Source organism: Glandiceps talaboti, chromosome 4, assembly GCF_964340395.1.
Source record: "Glandiceps talaboti chromosome 4, keGlaTala1.1, whole genome shotgun sequence".
NCBI lineage: Eukaryota > Metazoa > Hemichordata > Enteropneusta > Spengelidae > Glandiceps > Glandiceps talaboti.
This window is the reverse complement of record NC_135552.1, coordinates 22,568,093-22,586,297: the sequence shown is the minus strand read 5'-3', so window position 1 is coordinate 22,586,297 and position 18,205 is coordinate 22,568,093. Positions and strand designations below refer to the sequence as shown.

The following is an 18,205-nucleotide window of genomic DNA, read 5'->3' as shown; positions in this document are numbered from 1 at the left end:
GAACCCTGGCAGTAACTGTATAATATGTATGTAGATAGCAAAGTTTGTTTTCATTTTTGTTATTTTTCATAACATTTTTTTTTCAAATAATAATGTAAATTACTTTCCCACATTGTGCTAAAAGTACTTTCACATGTATACTGTAAGTTCTCTTCTTCCACTTTTGATTGAGAAACAGACATGTCTCAAACAAATCACTTGTCCTTCAGTGTCTAACTGAATCTGACAGAATGATCTAAATTTACTGGAGGTGTTGAGCAACCAGACATGTGAAAAGGTTAGCTTCAATATGTAAATTCAGGTGTGAAAGTACTTGTCAGTTTATGTACATCTACATGTAACTAACTGTCCACCTTCTGTGATGTCACTTTATTGGTGGAATGTCATATCTTCCTATATTGCCATTAGTGAAGGATTGTTGTATTTTATAATGTTACAAATTTTATAGAATTACAAGTATTATGATTGACAATGCAATAATTTTTCTAATACTTATTATACTTTCAAGTTCAAGTCACAAGTGACAACCCAAATATCAAGTTAAAGGCCTGTGTTTCAATCCCAGGTTCTTGCATAACTGCATTGGTGTTATCTTATCAGTGGCACCAAAAGGATTACAGGAACACTCTTTTGTTCTGGACCAAAGTTTTTCTAGAGTTCTACCAGGCAACTGTTTTCTAAACATACATTGCAATCGCCTTTATCAAAGACCAGCCTTCGAGAACAAAATATACTTGTATGAAAGATCCTCTGGCTTTATCTAACATGCATACCAACATTTGTACGTGAAGAGTCTCCATAGGCAGAAGTCCTGTCTGTTTTCAACTAGTACATATATAGTAGTGAAGCCTTAGGATAAACTGCTGTTTGTAAACATTCACTTTGAAGTTTCATAACCACATTCTTGCCTACCACACTGCAGACAACAGAAAATGTTAGCATTTTAAAGGGCCATGTTTCAATCCCAGGTACTTGCATTAGAGTAATCTTATCAACAGTATAGAGAGAAACATGCTTTATTCTGCACCAACTTTTTCTAAAGGTCTACCAAACAACTTATTTTCACACCAAATTTTATTCCTAATCTGGTATGGATCTGCCATACTGACAGGATGATGTTGTCTCAAATGAATTTAGGGTGTGTTTGGTTTAGGGTCAACAAATGACCTTTCACCCACACACACACTGTAATCCAAGAAGAGCGAACCCAGCAGCAGGTCACTGACATAAGGTCAGTCTAAGAGGTCATCCCATACCCACTCATGTACAATAGAAACTTTACACTGTCTGGCCTTGGTTCAACTCTGTTACACTCCACTCAGTTCATCTTGCCACTACAAAATCAAATACTGCTAGCAGAATTCATTATATACCAAATAATTACAGAGTGAAGATATTAAAATTGATGCTAAACAATATCATTCTTGTTGTTGTTGTTGTTGTTGTTGTTTACATCTTCTTTTTTAAAACGTCCCAGCAATTCTTTTTTGGGCCATCCACAGAAATATATTGAATTGAAACCATATCATTACATTACAAGTATTGTGATATTTACTGGAATGTACTTATTATGACTTCAGGGTCCTTGACATTTTATAATGTTAAAATGACATAGTCTACATACATTGTGTATCTTAAGTATTCTATAAGTATAGTTGCAACTACATCATGTATGCTTACATAATGCTTACTAGCTGTCTTACCAGCCGATTTGAAGCACCAATGATCAACGCAACATGTACATGTACACATGTATGTATCAATTTCTTGGGACCCACCGGAATTTACTGTTCCCCAGCCCATTACTCTACATGTATGTGTACACCACTCCTACATGTGGATATATAGTGACTCATTAAAACCTCGTTTTGACTTATTTTCACCCCCCAAAAAAATTTGATCTTTGATTACACTGTGAGGTTACAAAGCTTGCTAATTTTCTTATTCAGTGCAAGACTTAATGACCTTATTGTCGTGTAGGTCTACTGGGCTATTAGGATGTATACAGTTACATCACACTGTCAGCCTTGAATACAACATTGTATATCAAGATATAAATTACCAACTACTTTACTAGTAGTACTTTATTTCAAACCTATCAAATAATTACTGTAACATATTTTCACAACAAATGGCTTTCAACATTGCATTTAGATCATAAATATGTCATTGTTATTGATGACTTCATGTTTATTTCATTAGGTTTTGTCATCAATTAACCTAATGGGGTCATATTTATCGTTTGATAAAACGATGGAAGGGATGTGTTTATATCTGGATAACAGGTACATGTATGTTTTGTATCCGTGTCTATTAGATTACTGAATCTAAAGCTATGTTATAATTTCATCACTCTACACTGGAATTTTGAATTTATGGCAAATCTAGAATTTTTTCATTTGTTTTCATTTCAAAAGAATTATAATTTACATACTGTGGGGTGCATGTTAAAGAGAAATGTATGAAATATAGATATTTTCATAATCTTCATGTTACAGATAGTCATTTGCTATATAATTTCACATCACATAAATTCCAAGCGATTGCCAAGAAATACTAAACTGAAACTCTGTTTATCTGAAGGTAATAAGCACTTAGGAATCATGAATATTCATAATTCATGCAAATAACTTGATTTCCTAGAGTGGTGTTCCCCTTCAAGCAGCCCATACACAGACATGTCATAGTCTTAATTTCTTGACATTTTCAAAACCATATTTCACAACAGTTGGTTTGGACACAAAATGTAGCATGCGATTACAATCACCATAAGTCTGTGATGTGTATTGAGTGGCTGGCAGCCATGTTGACTACAGGTACATGTAGAAGGTCATTTTGTATTTGTAGAAACCAACCAGCATGACTTCCCTGTTAGGTTTTTATTTCCACCACTGGACAGCTATCATACCAATACATTCATAAAACTAAACTTACAAATTAATACATGAATATTATGCATATCATTTGACCCTACTTATATTATTTTCGTCAGCATTTTTAAAACTACCAAATGTTAAATGTACTTTAGCAAAGTTGAAATAACTTTCTATGATTTTCTCTATGTTTCATTTTGAATCTATGGAAAGTAAAGACATCCATTGGCAGTACGCAAATTGGAGCACATTCTTATAGTCCCTTTTTCGGTGGAGAGGCCGCTCTAAGTATGCTATTCATATGTAAATTAGCTTATATGCTATAAGAACTCTATTGTACATGCACTTGGGGAGAACACTAAATGTGAATGAGATTTTACCCTGGTCTCTTTCTAACAAAAGTATGGTACAGAATAAATGTATGTATGGACATGTATATAATATAAAATCTACAAAACTTGGTACATTTTGTATTAATAAACCAACATTCATGTTGGATTTCCCTCAACTCTGATATTTCAATTTGATTTGTGAAGCCTTATGAAAACACAGGATGAAACCTGGTACAGTGTAAATTGACATTAGATGGCTTAAGAGGTGACGAGATCAGTGGTGTGAGTCAAGTAAAATACCAGTAGACTGAGTCTGAATGGTTGGACATGTCAAGTACCGTCAACATTAAAAATAACACCACTACCTAGACAGTGAATCACAATTCTCTCACATCTTTTATTCATTCCAATATACTTAGTTTACAGGACAGTAATATTCATTCCAGTATATCTTACAAGACAGTATCCGACAAAAACCACATTTGGGAATTAATGTACCATCCCTAATTCAAAATACGTATGTGCATGCATGCCTAGATAATAACGTCCAGTCCTATTTGTCACCTCTGAGTCAGTAAGCACTGTTTAAAACATCGGCAAGAACATAAGGACAGTGAACTGACTGTATAAGAGTTTCATATTTGTATCATAACTAGGGAGTTCTGTTAGATTTAAGGATAGGATAAGGATAGGATTAGATCCCCTAACATAGATCTGATATGTATGGATGGCATACTTGCTTCGTAAATCAACATACAAATTGTAAGGGTGTTTATATAAAACTTTGCTATGCATCATTTATTCATCACAACTCTAAAAATGTGCTCTTTGAAGACTCCGACACATCTTCCTCAGAGAGGCAGGATATTAGGAGTGCATATTTTTCAAAGCTATATCTATAACAACAGGATATTCAACACTTCACTGTATCTAGCACAGTTTAATTGACAAAAAAATAAAAATGTACAAAAAAATGTAGTCTTTGGAAATGTTCCTAAGAGGCACTACGAGTACAAATGTACCATGTAGCTGGTCTGAAGTAACAATTTGGATGAGTAGAATATGCTAATTCATAATTCTGATGACCAACCACGAACAAAAATATATGTAATATTAATTTCTCCTTATTGTCTGCACATGGGGGTGGGGGTGGGGGTGAAAGCGATATTCCGATTGAAAAGTTGTTTGTAAAGTATTGAGCAATTCTACCAGAGGAGGGGGGGGGGGGGGGGGGGGGCAAGTCTGAAATAGGAATGGGCTGTACTCAAGTTTTTGCTTTTTTTTTGGTCTGTAAAATAGTGTAAAGGGGTCCAGGGAAAGGGGTTCATGCCAAAGACTTGCTTTTGTTTTTCAAGGTAGTTTTCCTTTATTTATGTGTTGTCTGAAAAGGGGTAAATATTTGCTATTTTTCATACCAGAAAAGGTGTTCACATGTCAGTGAACCAAACCATCCCCCCCCCCACACACACACACCCCAGGGACATACAGATGTACATGCACACTTAATTCAGTGGGATTCATTCCATGCAATCAATATCCAGGCATTTACAGTGTATGAAATGGACTTTACTGTGAATGTTAGAGAAAACATACCAGTCATTTCATCTGAATCAAATTTTCAACTTTTTCCCTTAAACCTGAGAATTTACAGTTATAAATGTTCACCATGGGAACTCTTTAGGGGTCAAGGGTCGTCTAAGGCAGTGACCTTTCATCTATGGGAGTTTCACTACATCAGTCAATATGTCTTCATGGTGTGTGTGAAAACTACATCAGTACATGTACACTTGATATATACATGATGTACATGTAGGCTATACAGGCTATCAAGACGTACATTTCACTTTCAGAAACTAACAAGTGTGAAATTGATCTACGCTGAAATACCTTGCAGGCACAAAAAAATTCATCAGATAGAAAATCTTGTGGGGTTTCAAATTATTCTCCAGAGAACAGATCTGTGATTGGTAAAAAAAAAATGTACTGTTCAATCCTGCTCTGATCTTGACATTTAGGAATTAAAGTTATAAATTTCAAAAAAGTGTACACTGGGGATTTGATGTCAAAATGAAATCAAATGCTGCTAAGCCCTATATACATGTGTTAAAGCTGCACTGGCTGTAACGGGAGCATTATTATTTTGATCAGACAACCAAAAAATATGTTCACTGAAAATTGTTAATACTAGTAATTAGACATTGGGTATATTAATTAGAGATCTATTTTATCTACAAGTAGTATAGTAATAAGTTGAACTCATGGTTGTATTTGGGAATATTTATTTTTCGGTATGGACCCAAATTTTTTTTTTATTAGATTTATTGTACCATATTATGTGTATACATATGAATACATTTACCCACTGGGGATTTAATACTGGTCAGAGTGTACAATATTACAAGTACATGTATGTTATCATGTTTAACCAAATAGTTTCAAAGAACATTCCGGTTGCAGCTAGTGCAGCTTTAATGTCTTTCCTAAATATGAACGAGATGAACAAAGATAGTACAATGTACATGTATGTGCAGCACTAGTCGTACACTTAAACACATTCTGGATTAAGTTCAGAAAATCTGCTCACTTTTGGGAAATATGTGGGGGTTTTCAGTACAACAGTACATTGTATACATATGTGTCATGTACATGTATATTACAATGTATTTACTATGTGTGCAAAATATTCACGAAATGTATCTAAAATGAATACGTAAAAATAAATTGAAATTTCCTCTTTCATAAATTGCAAGACTTCATTGTATTTTTTATATGAGGTACCGCACCTCCAATTTCTATTTTTTTTTTAAAGAAAAAGAACAGCAAACAAACAAACAAACAAACAAAAAGTTCTTCCATGTTACCAAGGGTGAGCCAATTTTTAAAAGAAAGATTACAAAATATGTTAATGTTTTGTAAAAATATAAAATTGACATTCAGTAATTATTAAAAATGTCAATGTTTTGTTAAAAATTCTTGATTTTTGAATGAATATATTTCTCCACAAACAAATGATACATGTGCATAGTTAAACCATACACTGGTGTTATGAAAATTGACTGGATTTTACAAAGATGTCAATAAGATTTTGAATAGTGTTTTTTGAATAGTACTAGCACAGTTAATAAAACTCATGGTAATTTATCCCTGTCAGAAACAATAACTTCTGTGATTAATTTAGTAATTTACTAGGTTTGGGAATGTAATTTGAGACATGGGTATACATTTCATGGACATGGGTGTACCCTTTATAATGTTCAAGTACATGAGTATGTCTATTTCATGTTTGAACTGAGTTGTGTGTGTTCCTATTAAACATCCATCAGTCATTCCATCAACTGTCACCAAGTCACTCTCAATATTACAATGGGCTTTGTTACTGTAGTGCTGTAACCATACTAAAACACCCTATACAATGAACTCACATTAAGACCACTTCAACCTTAGAAATGTACATTTATACACTAGTAATACATTTCACCAGTTAGCATACCAATTGCTTTTATTTTTAACGTAACGTTCTCATTTTTCATGGAAATAAATCAAAATTACAAAATACTTCTTTCTGAGAAATGTACATCGTTACTTAATTTGAATGGTTGAAACATTCAATCCTGCCTAACTGAAGGATCCTTGAAACATACACATAAAAGTGAATTCATAATTACGTAATAATTGCCCTTGAGAAATGTACATTACCTAATTCCATAGGTTTGAAACTGACATCCATAAAAAAATGATGAATGAAAGAATGTTAGTATCAAACACTTTTCTCATTAGCACATCCTGTATTAAATACATATAAAATAATAGTTACAGAATTTTTAATTTCCTAGGGTAAATATCAAAGTTTTGAGTGAAATTTCTATTTTAGTTTTAAAAAGATGAACAACCAGATGAGTCAATTCACACTCTAGTATTAACACTATATGCAAATATTACATTAAATTTCTATGAGCTGTCAAATTTAATAAATTTATGATTGACAGTTTTTCTCAAGAGATCATTTTAAAAGTGGTGACAAATGGAGTTGTCAGTTTGAATTTGCATATCAAAAGAAATATACTATAAAGAGATGGTATTCATCTGGAGGGAAATTAAACAAGGGTGAAATGTACATTATATTAACATTGTAATTTAGACACTTCTACTAAAAATTGTATACACTATGACTGTATCAGTAGACACACTTTTGAAAATATTTTCCATTATTTTTATAAGATTATTGCTGGAAGGAAGGGGAAGGGTCTGATGAAATGTACATTATTTTATATGCATCAAACCTAAATTTCCATGGAAATCACAGACACATATTAAGAGTGGGAAACTAATTACAAAATGTAAGTTTCATACACATTTTAATGTGTTTGCACATAGACCCTACATGTGTAGGGTCTATGGTTTGCATGAACAATTTTAACGCAATAAACAAGTTTCAAATCTTACACTATAATTTGATAATTTTTTTATTTATGGAGTCGTACCAAATTTGAAATTCCCATTATTCTTTTATTTATTCTGATTAATTCCATACATGTAATTGTGTTTTGATTTATTTCCATATCAATTTTTCATCTGCAAAAATCGATGAAATGAACGACTGAAATTATACCTACGAATTATATATGACGAATGATTAATGATATTGATTTAATGAGAGGGGAAAGAATATCATCTCACGACTCATCCCATAATTTGATTAAAAACTGGGTCCATTGTTGGTGAATATGGGTTTGTATAATATACGTAGAAAGGGAAATATGTTTAGGAAATCGTGTCATTTCCTTAGATACCAATTGTGCAGGGAGATCATAATGAAATTACAGGAAATTCCCTTGCGATTTTGATATGTACATGGGATCAATTTCATTTAGTAGAAATTGACAATGTTATGATTGAATGTGGTATGGCTGGGAATGTGATGAAATGGACAATTAAATTAAAGACAACATTTGTTAAATACTACACAGGGTGAGTAATATTGGCTTGGTTTAAATAACTGACAATGTTATGATTAAATGCTGTAATGGCTTGAAATGTGATGAAATTGACAATTAAAGTAAAATATTGCAATTTTTAAATTCTGGACACGGTAGGTAATATTACCTTAATTAAATTTCATTATTTTGAGTTTCCTTCACTCTCTCTCTAATAATTCACAAACATTTTTTTTGACAGGAAATGCTGAAATATAAGCCTACATTGGATATATATTAGATTTCAACACATCATGAAATGAATCATTTCGTGAAATAAACAACATTAAAATCTTGGAGCTATTCAATGCCTACATTCAAGTGATCATTGCATACATGCCCTTCCTTGCATTCCAACTGTTTTCCCCATCCAGCACCCCCCCCCCTTCACCCACCCACCCACCCACCCACACACACACACACACACACACACACACACACACACACACACACACACACACACATTTCCAATGCCATCACCCCAGACTCCTTCTCTGTCATTACAATTCACTCTTAAAATTTCGACATACATCATTACAGTTTTTAGCCTCACATGAAGAAAATTCAAGTGCCTACTACGGCGTGCCTATACTACTAGACACAGGTAAATACAGAATGTAGCTCCTCATTAGGCAAAGCCCAAAATCAGTACCACCAACCAGTGTAGCATAAATACGTTGAGTGGAATTCTAAGTATGCAGTCAATGAGACACATAAAAGTAAAATAAAATGGCCAAGAACTCTTCTATAACCTATGACCTGAGTAACAGGAATCATGTCATCAATTTCTTCGTGTGTGCAGATTTTGAAAATAAACAGTCCACTTCAGGGTTCTGTATATTATAGATGGTGTATCAAAAGTGGGTTTGGCACCTTTGCATATGACCTCCACGGTAGGTCATGCTTCAAACGTGTAGTCATCACTCACATAGTTCGACTGATAAGCATTCATACTTTACTAAGTAGGGCAATAATATATTAAATATAAATGCCAAGATATACTGTTATTGCATCCGATAGACACGTGTCTTGCATACAGATGGTATTTCGCACCACTCACACGAAGTTCAGTTTCAATATTAATGGCAGCCATGTTTAATATGTTATTTTGATCTACGTTTATGAGTTTGCACTCAATCGCAATGTCCTAAATATCAGGTTTACGTTTTGCTGTGTAAACTGTACAAGCTACTGGTGTTATTTTTTCGAGGTCAGCTCTGCAAAAGATTGGGCGGGTCAAAAACTAAGAAGCGTGTCTTGCAAACTTTACTTGATTTCGTGCTGATGGGGTCTGGAATTAAGTTCAAAAGCTATGATCTGGGTCACTAACCCAGTCTAACCTCCCTGACAATAAAGCGATTTTAAAGTTGGCTCTCAACGCCACAATATATACACAGGGCTGAGGACTTTGCTATATATTTCTACTCCGACCTGACATAGAAAATATCTCTGTTGATAATGATTTCGTGCTTCAGAATGATTCGACTCGTCACTAAAAATGAATAACAAGTTTTCTTTTCGTACCTGCTGGGCGACAGGGTCCAGAATGCTCTCAATCGTCTTCGTGTGAAATACCGGCATGGCGCTTGATTTGTAGTGTAACTGTTACTGAGTTGAACAAGCGCACAGTTTTGTCAACTACGACAGTCTGAGTGAGTTCCTGGCGAGAGTTGACGACCTCCGACAAGTGCACTGTATCCTTCGTAGTTTTCGGTGCACCGGACAAGCAAGGACGTGGAAGTACGCCCCCACACGTCGAAATAACAAAAGGGCGACAATCTGCAGTTTCGAGTACTAAACTGTAATAATCGATACAAATATTGTTTTCATTAACGATGTGTGTATTCCAATGCACTTTAACTAGTTGCTATATGCTGTATATTTACATTGATACTTTGAAAATGAGTAGAAGTCTCCTATGAATAGGTAGATGCTTTTGGGGTATTTTGAAACCGCACGGCCTCTAACAAATACTTGCGATTCTTGAATCATGCCAAATATAGCATTGCCAAGTGACTCAAATGTTTATGTCATCAGCTGATGGACCAGCTGGTAACCTCTCACAATATCTATGTATCTAGAAGAGTATATGACGAATGACTATCAACGCCTTCTTGGCTCCGCACATTGATGTTCGCCGTTGTGTGTGCTTGGCATCTGTCATGAACGAAATAAACCTTGTCAATCGCGACAAAAGTTGACAACACAAATTGGGAAAAAAAGAGAACATTTTGTTTTTCTTTATATGGCTCAACCTAGATTATTTTATTTAGTAGATGGGCGGGATGGTTATAGGTGGGTGACTTAGTGGATGGTTGATTGATTGATTGATTGATTGATTGATTGATTGATTGATTGATTGATTGATTGATTGATTGATTGATTGATTGATTGATTGATTGATATTGAATGAGTTCTAAAAGGTAGCGTACATGTCTATCAGGCTACCGTGTGGTCGAACAGTGCAGTGGGACCTAAATTTAAAATGAAAATCTGAATTACAGCGAAAACTTAAAAAAAAAATTAGGTGGTTGTGAATTTCAAGTCAATTCATAGTACCTGCGATGTTGCTTACACAACTTTGTACGTTCATCATGAGCTATATATCACATCCTAGATCTTTAATTACCATTGTGGTTTGAGATATACATGTCATACTTTTCAAGCCATCCTGTACATGTATTTCTCTCAGAATATTTCCGGGTATACTGTATCATGAAGATTCTCTGTTTTAAAGAGAGGCATTTTAATACACTTTATCCTCTACTTTGATCTAGAAAGATGTTCTTGTCTGTCGTCGCACTGGTTACAGCTACAGTAATACGTCGTACTACGCGCAAAAATGAATATATAATTGATATATATATATATATATATATATATATATATATATATATATATATATATATATATATATATATATATATATATATATATATATATAGTGTGTGTGTGTGTGTGTATGTATGTACGTATGTATATGTATGTATGTATGTATGTATGTATGTGTGTATGTATGTATGTATGTTTGCTTGTGTGTGTGTGTGTGTGTGTGTGTGTGTGTGTGTGTTAATCTCTAATAAATTATTTCTCAAACCAAACTCAATATGTAGTGTAAACACTGTACAATTGGAAATTACGCAATTATATTATCGCTCAGATATTTGCACACGTTTACTCATGCGTAAAATAAAAAGTAAATAATCAGATCAGATTCAAGTTCATAGTAACTTTCACAGAACACGCACAACTGGGAAACTTAGTTTTTGACAAGATGGCATCATTTCAATAGCACCCTCTATCGATCAGCCTGGAATTTCCTTCCTTTTCTCTCACCACATCTGTAACTTGCTCAGTTTTGGAATATTCATGTACATTTTCCAGCCGTTCCCTACCATGTACACACTAATGGGAGTTATTAATTCAAACTATAATAAACCAAAGAATAAAAAGACGTAATAATTTTGCTAATGCACAGTCTTACACATTTAACTACAAACCACGGCCGCGACAGATGACATGTAGGAGACAATTATGTTTAATTTATCATACAATTTATTTCAAATTTATCTGGAGATTGAACTTATTAAAGTAAAATCTCTCTGTGATAATGCCTTTGCCTTGAAAGAAGACTGATTGAAAGTTCAGATTAATCATGTATGCCAGAATGTCTTTGGCAAAGTGACAAAAGGAAATGAACTTTAGTAAAGAGTGCGTCCTCTGGTGATTATTACATCAGTGGTGTAAATATTGAACCTGAATTTTGATAACTTCAACTCTGATAGTAAAAAAAAAGCATTCAGTCGTCTGACTACACAAATGACAGAAGAGTTTGTAATGAAAATGTCCACCCACTTGTTGTCTTGAGTCACATTTTCCTCAATAGGGAACTTGCAATCCAGACTGAGAATGCTCAGATGCAAAGGACAGTGGGATTATCTGTGGTTATTGTAATACCTAATCTGGACCTACTGATAAAATAAACCTCCCACAATTGTCAGGGTGACTGTGAATGGATTATCTGTGGTTACAAACAATGTGTCAACATTGTTTAAAATAATTGATTAGTATTTATTATCACATTTCCAATGAAGCAACATTCAACATGGCGGGTTTGCAAGTTCCCTATTACTATTAGTATTACACCACAGTCCGATGACAACACTAGAGGGCGCACTGTCAGAGATGGGCGAAAAAGTACCTGTATTAAAGTTAACAAATTGAAGAGTTGATATGAACAAAATTATTCCTAAGCTCCCTTTATAAAAAAATAACCAAATTTAGATGGCAGCAAAATTACCTATAAAATCATGTAGATTATATTCTGCTGATAAAACTACTTATTATAGTTGATAGAAGTTCACAAAATGCACACAAGATACTCTGACCCATGACCTGTGAAGATCTTGACCTTTGACACTAATACTAACAATACCTTCTCTCATAAAGTTCCACATTCAAACAGTTTCTTCCATGATAAATCTTCACACCTTGTTACATCCATATATACAGTCACTTTGTTCTTTACAGATTGGAAAAAAGATACACCTGATCTGGCATCCCACTCCATATGCAAATATATGCAAATAATATAACCTTTGACATTTTACCAGTTTACCATATTTTCAAGCATGAATTTATGATAAACATGAAAACGTAATATGGATAATTTAAACATAGTCGCTACATGTTATCTGATGCATGGTTCAGTATGAAAGCACAGAAATTCAAACATAGTAAAAATAAAGTTATTATTACATAGAAATTATTTAATGTACTAGTTTCATTACTTCATCAAAAGTATTTTGAAATTATTTATTATTGAAAGTTTACCCAACAATACATCAAAAATATCCTTAAAGTATACATTTGTCATAAACTTTACAACCATCCAGTTCCCTAATACAGCCTAGCATTTATTCCACAGTAAATGGTGCCAACTATAATAGTGATATTACATAGCAATATCTTTCTCATTTACTGTCAATTGCATCAGGTCGTATCTGCTATGCAATTGTATAGGCAGATAAGACCTTACTGCACTGACGAGATGAATATCACTACACATAATTCATTTCATTTGGCAGTAACTTAAAATTCAGTATTAACTTATACAGAGAAACAGGAAACAGACAAAGCCTAAATACTGGTCTTCATGACTTGGAAATGGTAAAATCCAAAACAAAAGTAGTCTAGTTCCTGATGACCGTATTCCGATTTTACACTACGTTATCTTTAGACATTATGTCTAGTCAACCTCCTTACTCAAGCACAGAATTCTGTGCTCCCACCTACAATGTTCATATAAACATGATGACGTTGTCACGTTTCCCAAGTGATTTTAGTTTAAACAGACTGGAGGTGGAGTTTGGTTGGATATTTGTATAAATTCGCATGATAGTTGAAGTAGCTGTACCAAATGAATATTTAATGAGCAATGATGACAGCCAGTCAATTTGTGATGGATTACTACTGACATGCGCCATTTGCACTTCGTCCAGCATGTGGTTGAACCACATTTACGTGTAATGCCTTGAGTAACGAGATTGACTAGACATAATGTGTGAAGATAACTTAGTGTAAAATTGGAATACAGTTGTCAGGAACTAGACTAAATCAAAAAATAAACACAACAGATAAGGAGAGATATTCTGATTATCGGAATTATAGTTATACAATACAGAAAGTAATTTTAGAACTCACAATATCCCATATTTTGTAAAACTGGATTAAACTAATTACCATAAAAGGATTTAATAGTATCTTGAGGTGAAAAAAAATACTCAGACTTTGTAAATTTTTGTGAATCAAAATTTTGTAGTTTTACTATAATTACTATTCTAACAGGTCAGTACTTCACTTTTCAATAAAATTTAAGTAAATTTTTGTAAAACTGCATGTTTTTCTGTTTTTGTTTTAGTTTTTTTTGCAAAAAAGTTATACCATTTACGGAGAAAACACATGACCTTGAAAAAATATTAGAGGTAAATATCTATTTAAATACAGTACAACTTATGTCTTGTATTACATTAACAATTGGCAAATACTTGTTTATATATGAACATAAGATTTTGGCTGACTTGTATCAATGTGTATTCACTGCCTTTCATATGATTTTATTGACAAGCCTAGTGCCCCCCCCCCCCCCCCCAAGATCAAGAGAACACTTGCCAGGTCAACCACCCAGCCTACTATGGAGGTCAATACAAACCAAGATGATCGGTAAAAAAATCAGAAAAATACCCTGATTCAGAATAAATCTCCTACCAAATATCTGATGTCAATAAACAAAGTCATCTTTCATCTGAAAATAACTTCAGGCAATTTTAATTTTGTCAAATCTGTATTTCTCATGATTCTAAGTATTACAAAGTTTCATTTCTGAGATATCAGGAAGTTATAATATAGTTACATGTATATATAAGTCCAGCTGGTTGGCTGCAGTGTGTGGCTATTAATGACAATCACTCTATCAAAATGGTAAACTTCCATTTGACACTTCTAAATACCTCTTTACATACTTAAGCTAATAAATTCAATTTGAAATAAAATGGCACAAGGAGAAGACAATAAATCAAATTAAAAAGAACACTACAACACACAATCTCAAAATGAAATTATTATATTTAATTTTCATAGTTCCTTTATGTCCATTTAAGTAACTGAGTGTACTGTTTACACTTCAATGTAATCAACAAGTGTTTCCTTCAGTCTTGGTTCTGTGTTATCTGTAAAACACTTGTATTGCACAAATAATTTCATGCAAATGGGGCAATTCATATGCAGTTAATTTATGCAAATAAGGCAATTCATAATATGCAAATGAGGTTGTGTTTGATTGTGTTTATGTACAAAACACTTTCATACAACAAATCTCATGCAAATGAGGCAATTTATATGCAAGGATATGCATATGAAGTCTAGGTTCTTGGCCTTCTTTCTGTGTATAAGTATAAAATACTCTCATGGTACAAATTTTAAATGCAAATTAGGTAATTTATATGTAGTTATATGCAAATTAGGCATTGGTTCTGTGCTTATATGTAAAACATTTCCATAGCACAAATTAGGCAATTAATATACAATATGCAAAAATGTATGCAAATGAGGTACATGCTAATGAATCTCATTCCTTTATAATGAATACTAAATAATATTTTGAACAGACTAAAATAAAACTTGGACTTGTGAACTTGGACTTGTGATATATTGTTGATTGTGTTGTGGATACAGTATCTAAAGTTGATATGTTGATAGAATATATGACGATGTTAAGGTTACTACAGCTACTACTAATGATGTATTCAAATTATGGTACGAGGTATAAACATTTGTTTTATGTAGGCAGCCAAAAAAATTCACTTTCCAACACAATAAAATGTAATCAAAAATCATACGTTCACTCTCGATCGTGAATTTACATTTCATATGTAAATGTAAACATGTATCTTTATTTTTTCAACAGGTTCTGGAAAAAAAAATTACTGCAAGTTGCACTTGGAAACTTTTCTATTAGCCCTCATCTGTAAAGTTGGAAACACTTCATTTTTCAAATCTAAAGAAACCTTTAGCACATTATAACTAACTATGAAGATATTAATTTCATCTACATCCAGATATCTCATATGCTATATATACATTTGCTATCCTGTCTGCCATTTCAAATGAAATGCGACAAAAAAAAAAGAGTATAGACATTTGAAAAGAGTAATATGATTGTGCCATGTGTTTCATTCCACAATCTGAGAGCATCATGAGAAAATCACAATTTAGATGAAATGATAGTCTGTTTCTTGTGGATGTACATCCAAAATTAAGAGAATATAGAGTTTTACTTGCAGCATGTTTTGTTTTTACCTCAGACACAACAAAATACAGACACTTACAGTGTGCCTGCACAAAAACATGTTACATTTTATCTCATTATGAGACCAAATAAAGTTATTTGTTTGCATCTCCCTCGCCTTATCTGACACTGACGTTGATTTGTGTTCGCAGTGAGATAAAGTGCATCATTTCATATGCGTGCACATGCTATCAGTGTCCATATTTTGTTTGTGTAATGTGTAACAAAAAACCTTATGTTACATGTAAAAACAATCGTGCAAATGAATTGAAACTCTGCATTTTCTTAATTTTGGTAGTTTATTGTCTGTGGACAATTTAAGTTTCACCTGCTCTGCAAGAATCCCATTATGTTCTTTTCTGAAATCATGGTAACATATCATTACATTGCCATGGTAACATATTGTTACATTGAGACATGTAATAAATTCTCATCTACATTTGACAACAAATTTATAGAAATTCATTACACATCAGACTCAAACAACTCAGTACATAAAATTATACTTTTTGAGAGTAATCAAGTACTCGAAATATTCAAAATTTACTCGGAATTTCATAATTTCCAGACATGATGAATCAAATTCACCTAATGTCAGGTTCAACTATGTCAAAATATCGCGCCCAATCTGTTCATACCAACATACGGTGTTAGGCTATATGTACAGTGAAACATACACATCAAAAGACAAAGAATCTATTTTCAAACTCCAGTCCAATCATATGAAAATAGTTTTATTACAAAAAGTCTGTAGCTGAAATATTTCATTCACTAGTCTATTATGTTTTCAGAGTTTATATCTGTGATTTGTAGATGTACATGTACATGTATACCAAATTTGAAGACAGACGTTAGTCTGAAAGGTATACCATGTTGGGTTGCCCTCACACATCGGGCAACCCCTTGGGTGATTAGCTGATAGGTGGCATGAAAATCATATTTCACAGATTAAGGAGAAGTAAGGGGGGACAAAGAACAAAGCGGAATACATACCTCCCCCCCCCCCCCACCCACCCTATATGATTCTATTGAAATTCCAACTATCTATGAAAATATTCAAGGAAGGTATGCTGCAAATGTGATGAGAAAAATATCTTAGTGGTAATAAACAGACTTTTCAGAAGTGCCTGTGTAACATTTTTTTTTGCTCAGACTTGTTAGAATATCTTAATACATGCAAATAATATAATTGTGTAAATGTGTTTGCAAATATCAGTGACAATGTATGATTATTGATTAGAATATACACAAATGAAACATGCTATAATATTTACACTCCTAGTAATATGGGGAACTTTATAGGAATCTTTAATGTGTATATGGTTCCTATATGGAGTACTTGGGTACACCAGTTTTGCACTTTAACAAATTTCAGTTCTAGAATAATGTAGGCCTATTAAAATGTCAAATAGTGCTTAAATTGCTGTACATTTATTACCCCTGGCATGGACCAATATTGGCACAACATCCCTATATAACTTAAACTCACTTGGGAGCATAATGCAATCTGTGATGTCACTGTAAATGCTGGGGATTAAATCCTTCACATAAGAATCTCTGTCAGAGGGGACACACCAGTAGTTCAAATTTTGTCAAAGTACCTAGTCAGAAACAAGTGGTGATGGATGAACTAGCAACATTTTAATCAAAATTACAAGCCAGTCCCTCTAACCGTTTGACCATCAAGACTCTGGTAAGAACTTATCCTCCTAAATTGCATTATTCATACATTTTATGATATCAACGTGACCTGACCAAACCAGGTCATCTAGTGCATACATAAATCTTTTAAGTAATGATGTCACACAAACATAATATTTACAGCTGAAATTGACAAAGTTAATAAAGAGATACAGAGCAAAAATATTTTGTTATTATTTTAGTTTCATGTGGAAAATCACTTATAGTATCTAACAACCCGCAGCATGCTTGATTACTATAAGCTTATGACAACACTCTCATCCTTCAGGTAGTATATGAATGATTCTATGATGTAATTCTTTCACTCTAAACAATGATGTCATCAAATCATTTACATATCATTTGCATATCTTCGAGCATTGTCATTAGAGGCAACTTATTGAGTAACCTATAGACATAGAACAATGTGGATAGATTGTTTTCCGTATGACACTGAAGCAGAAACAAGAATTACACAGTTGCAGACTATGTGGTCTTTAG

The 18,205-nt window shown here is 33.4% G+C and overlaps 1 protein-coding gene across 6 annotated transcripts in view; it reads right to left on the bottom strand.

The window, feature by feature from the left end:
• Positions 1 to 9,892, bottom strand: part of LOC144433749 (vinculin-like) — a 71,542-nt gene extending 61,650 nt beyond the window's left edge. For all 6 annotated transcript variants that reach the window (XM_078122108.1, XM_078122110.1, XM_078122111.1 and 3 more), the window contains exon 1: positions 9,703 to 9,892. In XM_078122108.1, the coding sequence (XP_077978234.1) occupies positions 9,703 to 9,759 (57 nt within the window). In that variant the 5' untranslated portion in view covers positions 9,760 to 9,892. The remainder of the gene's footprint in view (positions 1 to 9,702) is intronic.
• Between the last annotated feature and the right edge of the window lie 8,313 nt (positions 9,893 to 18,205).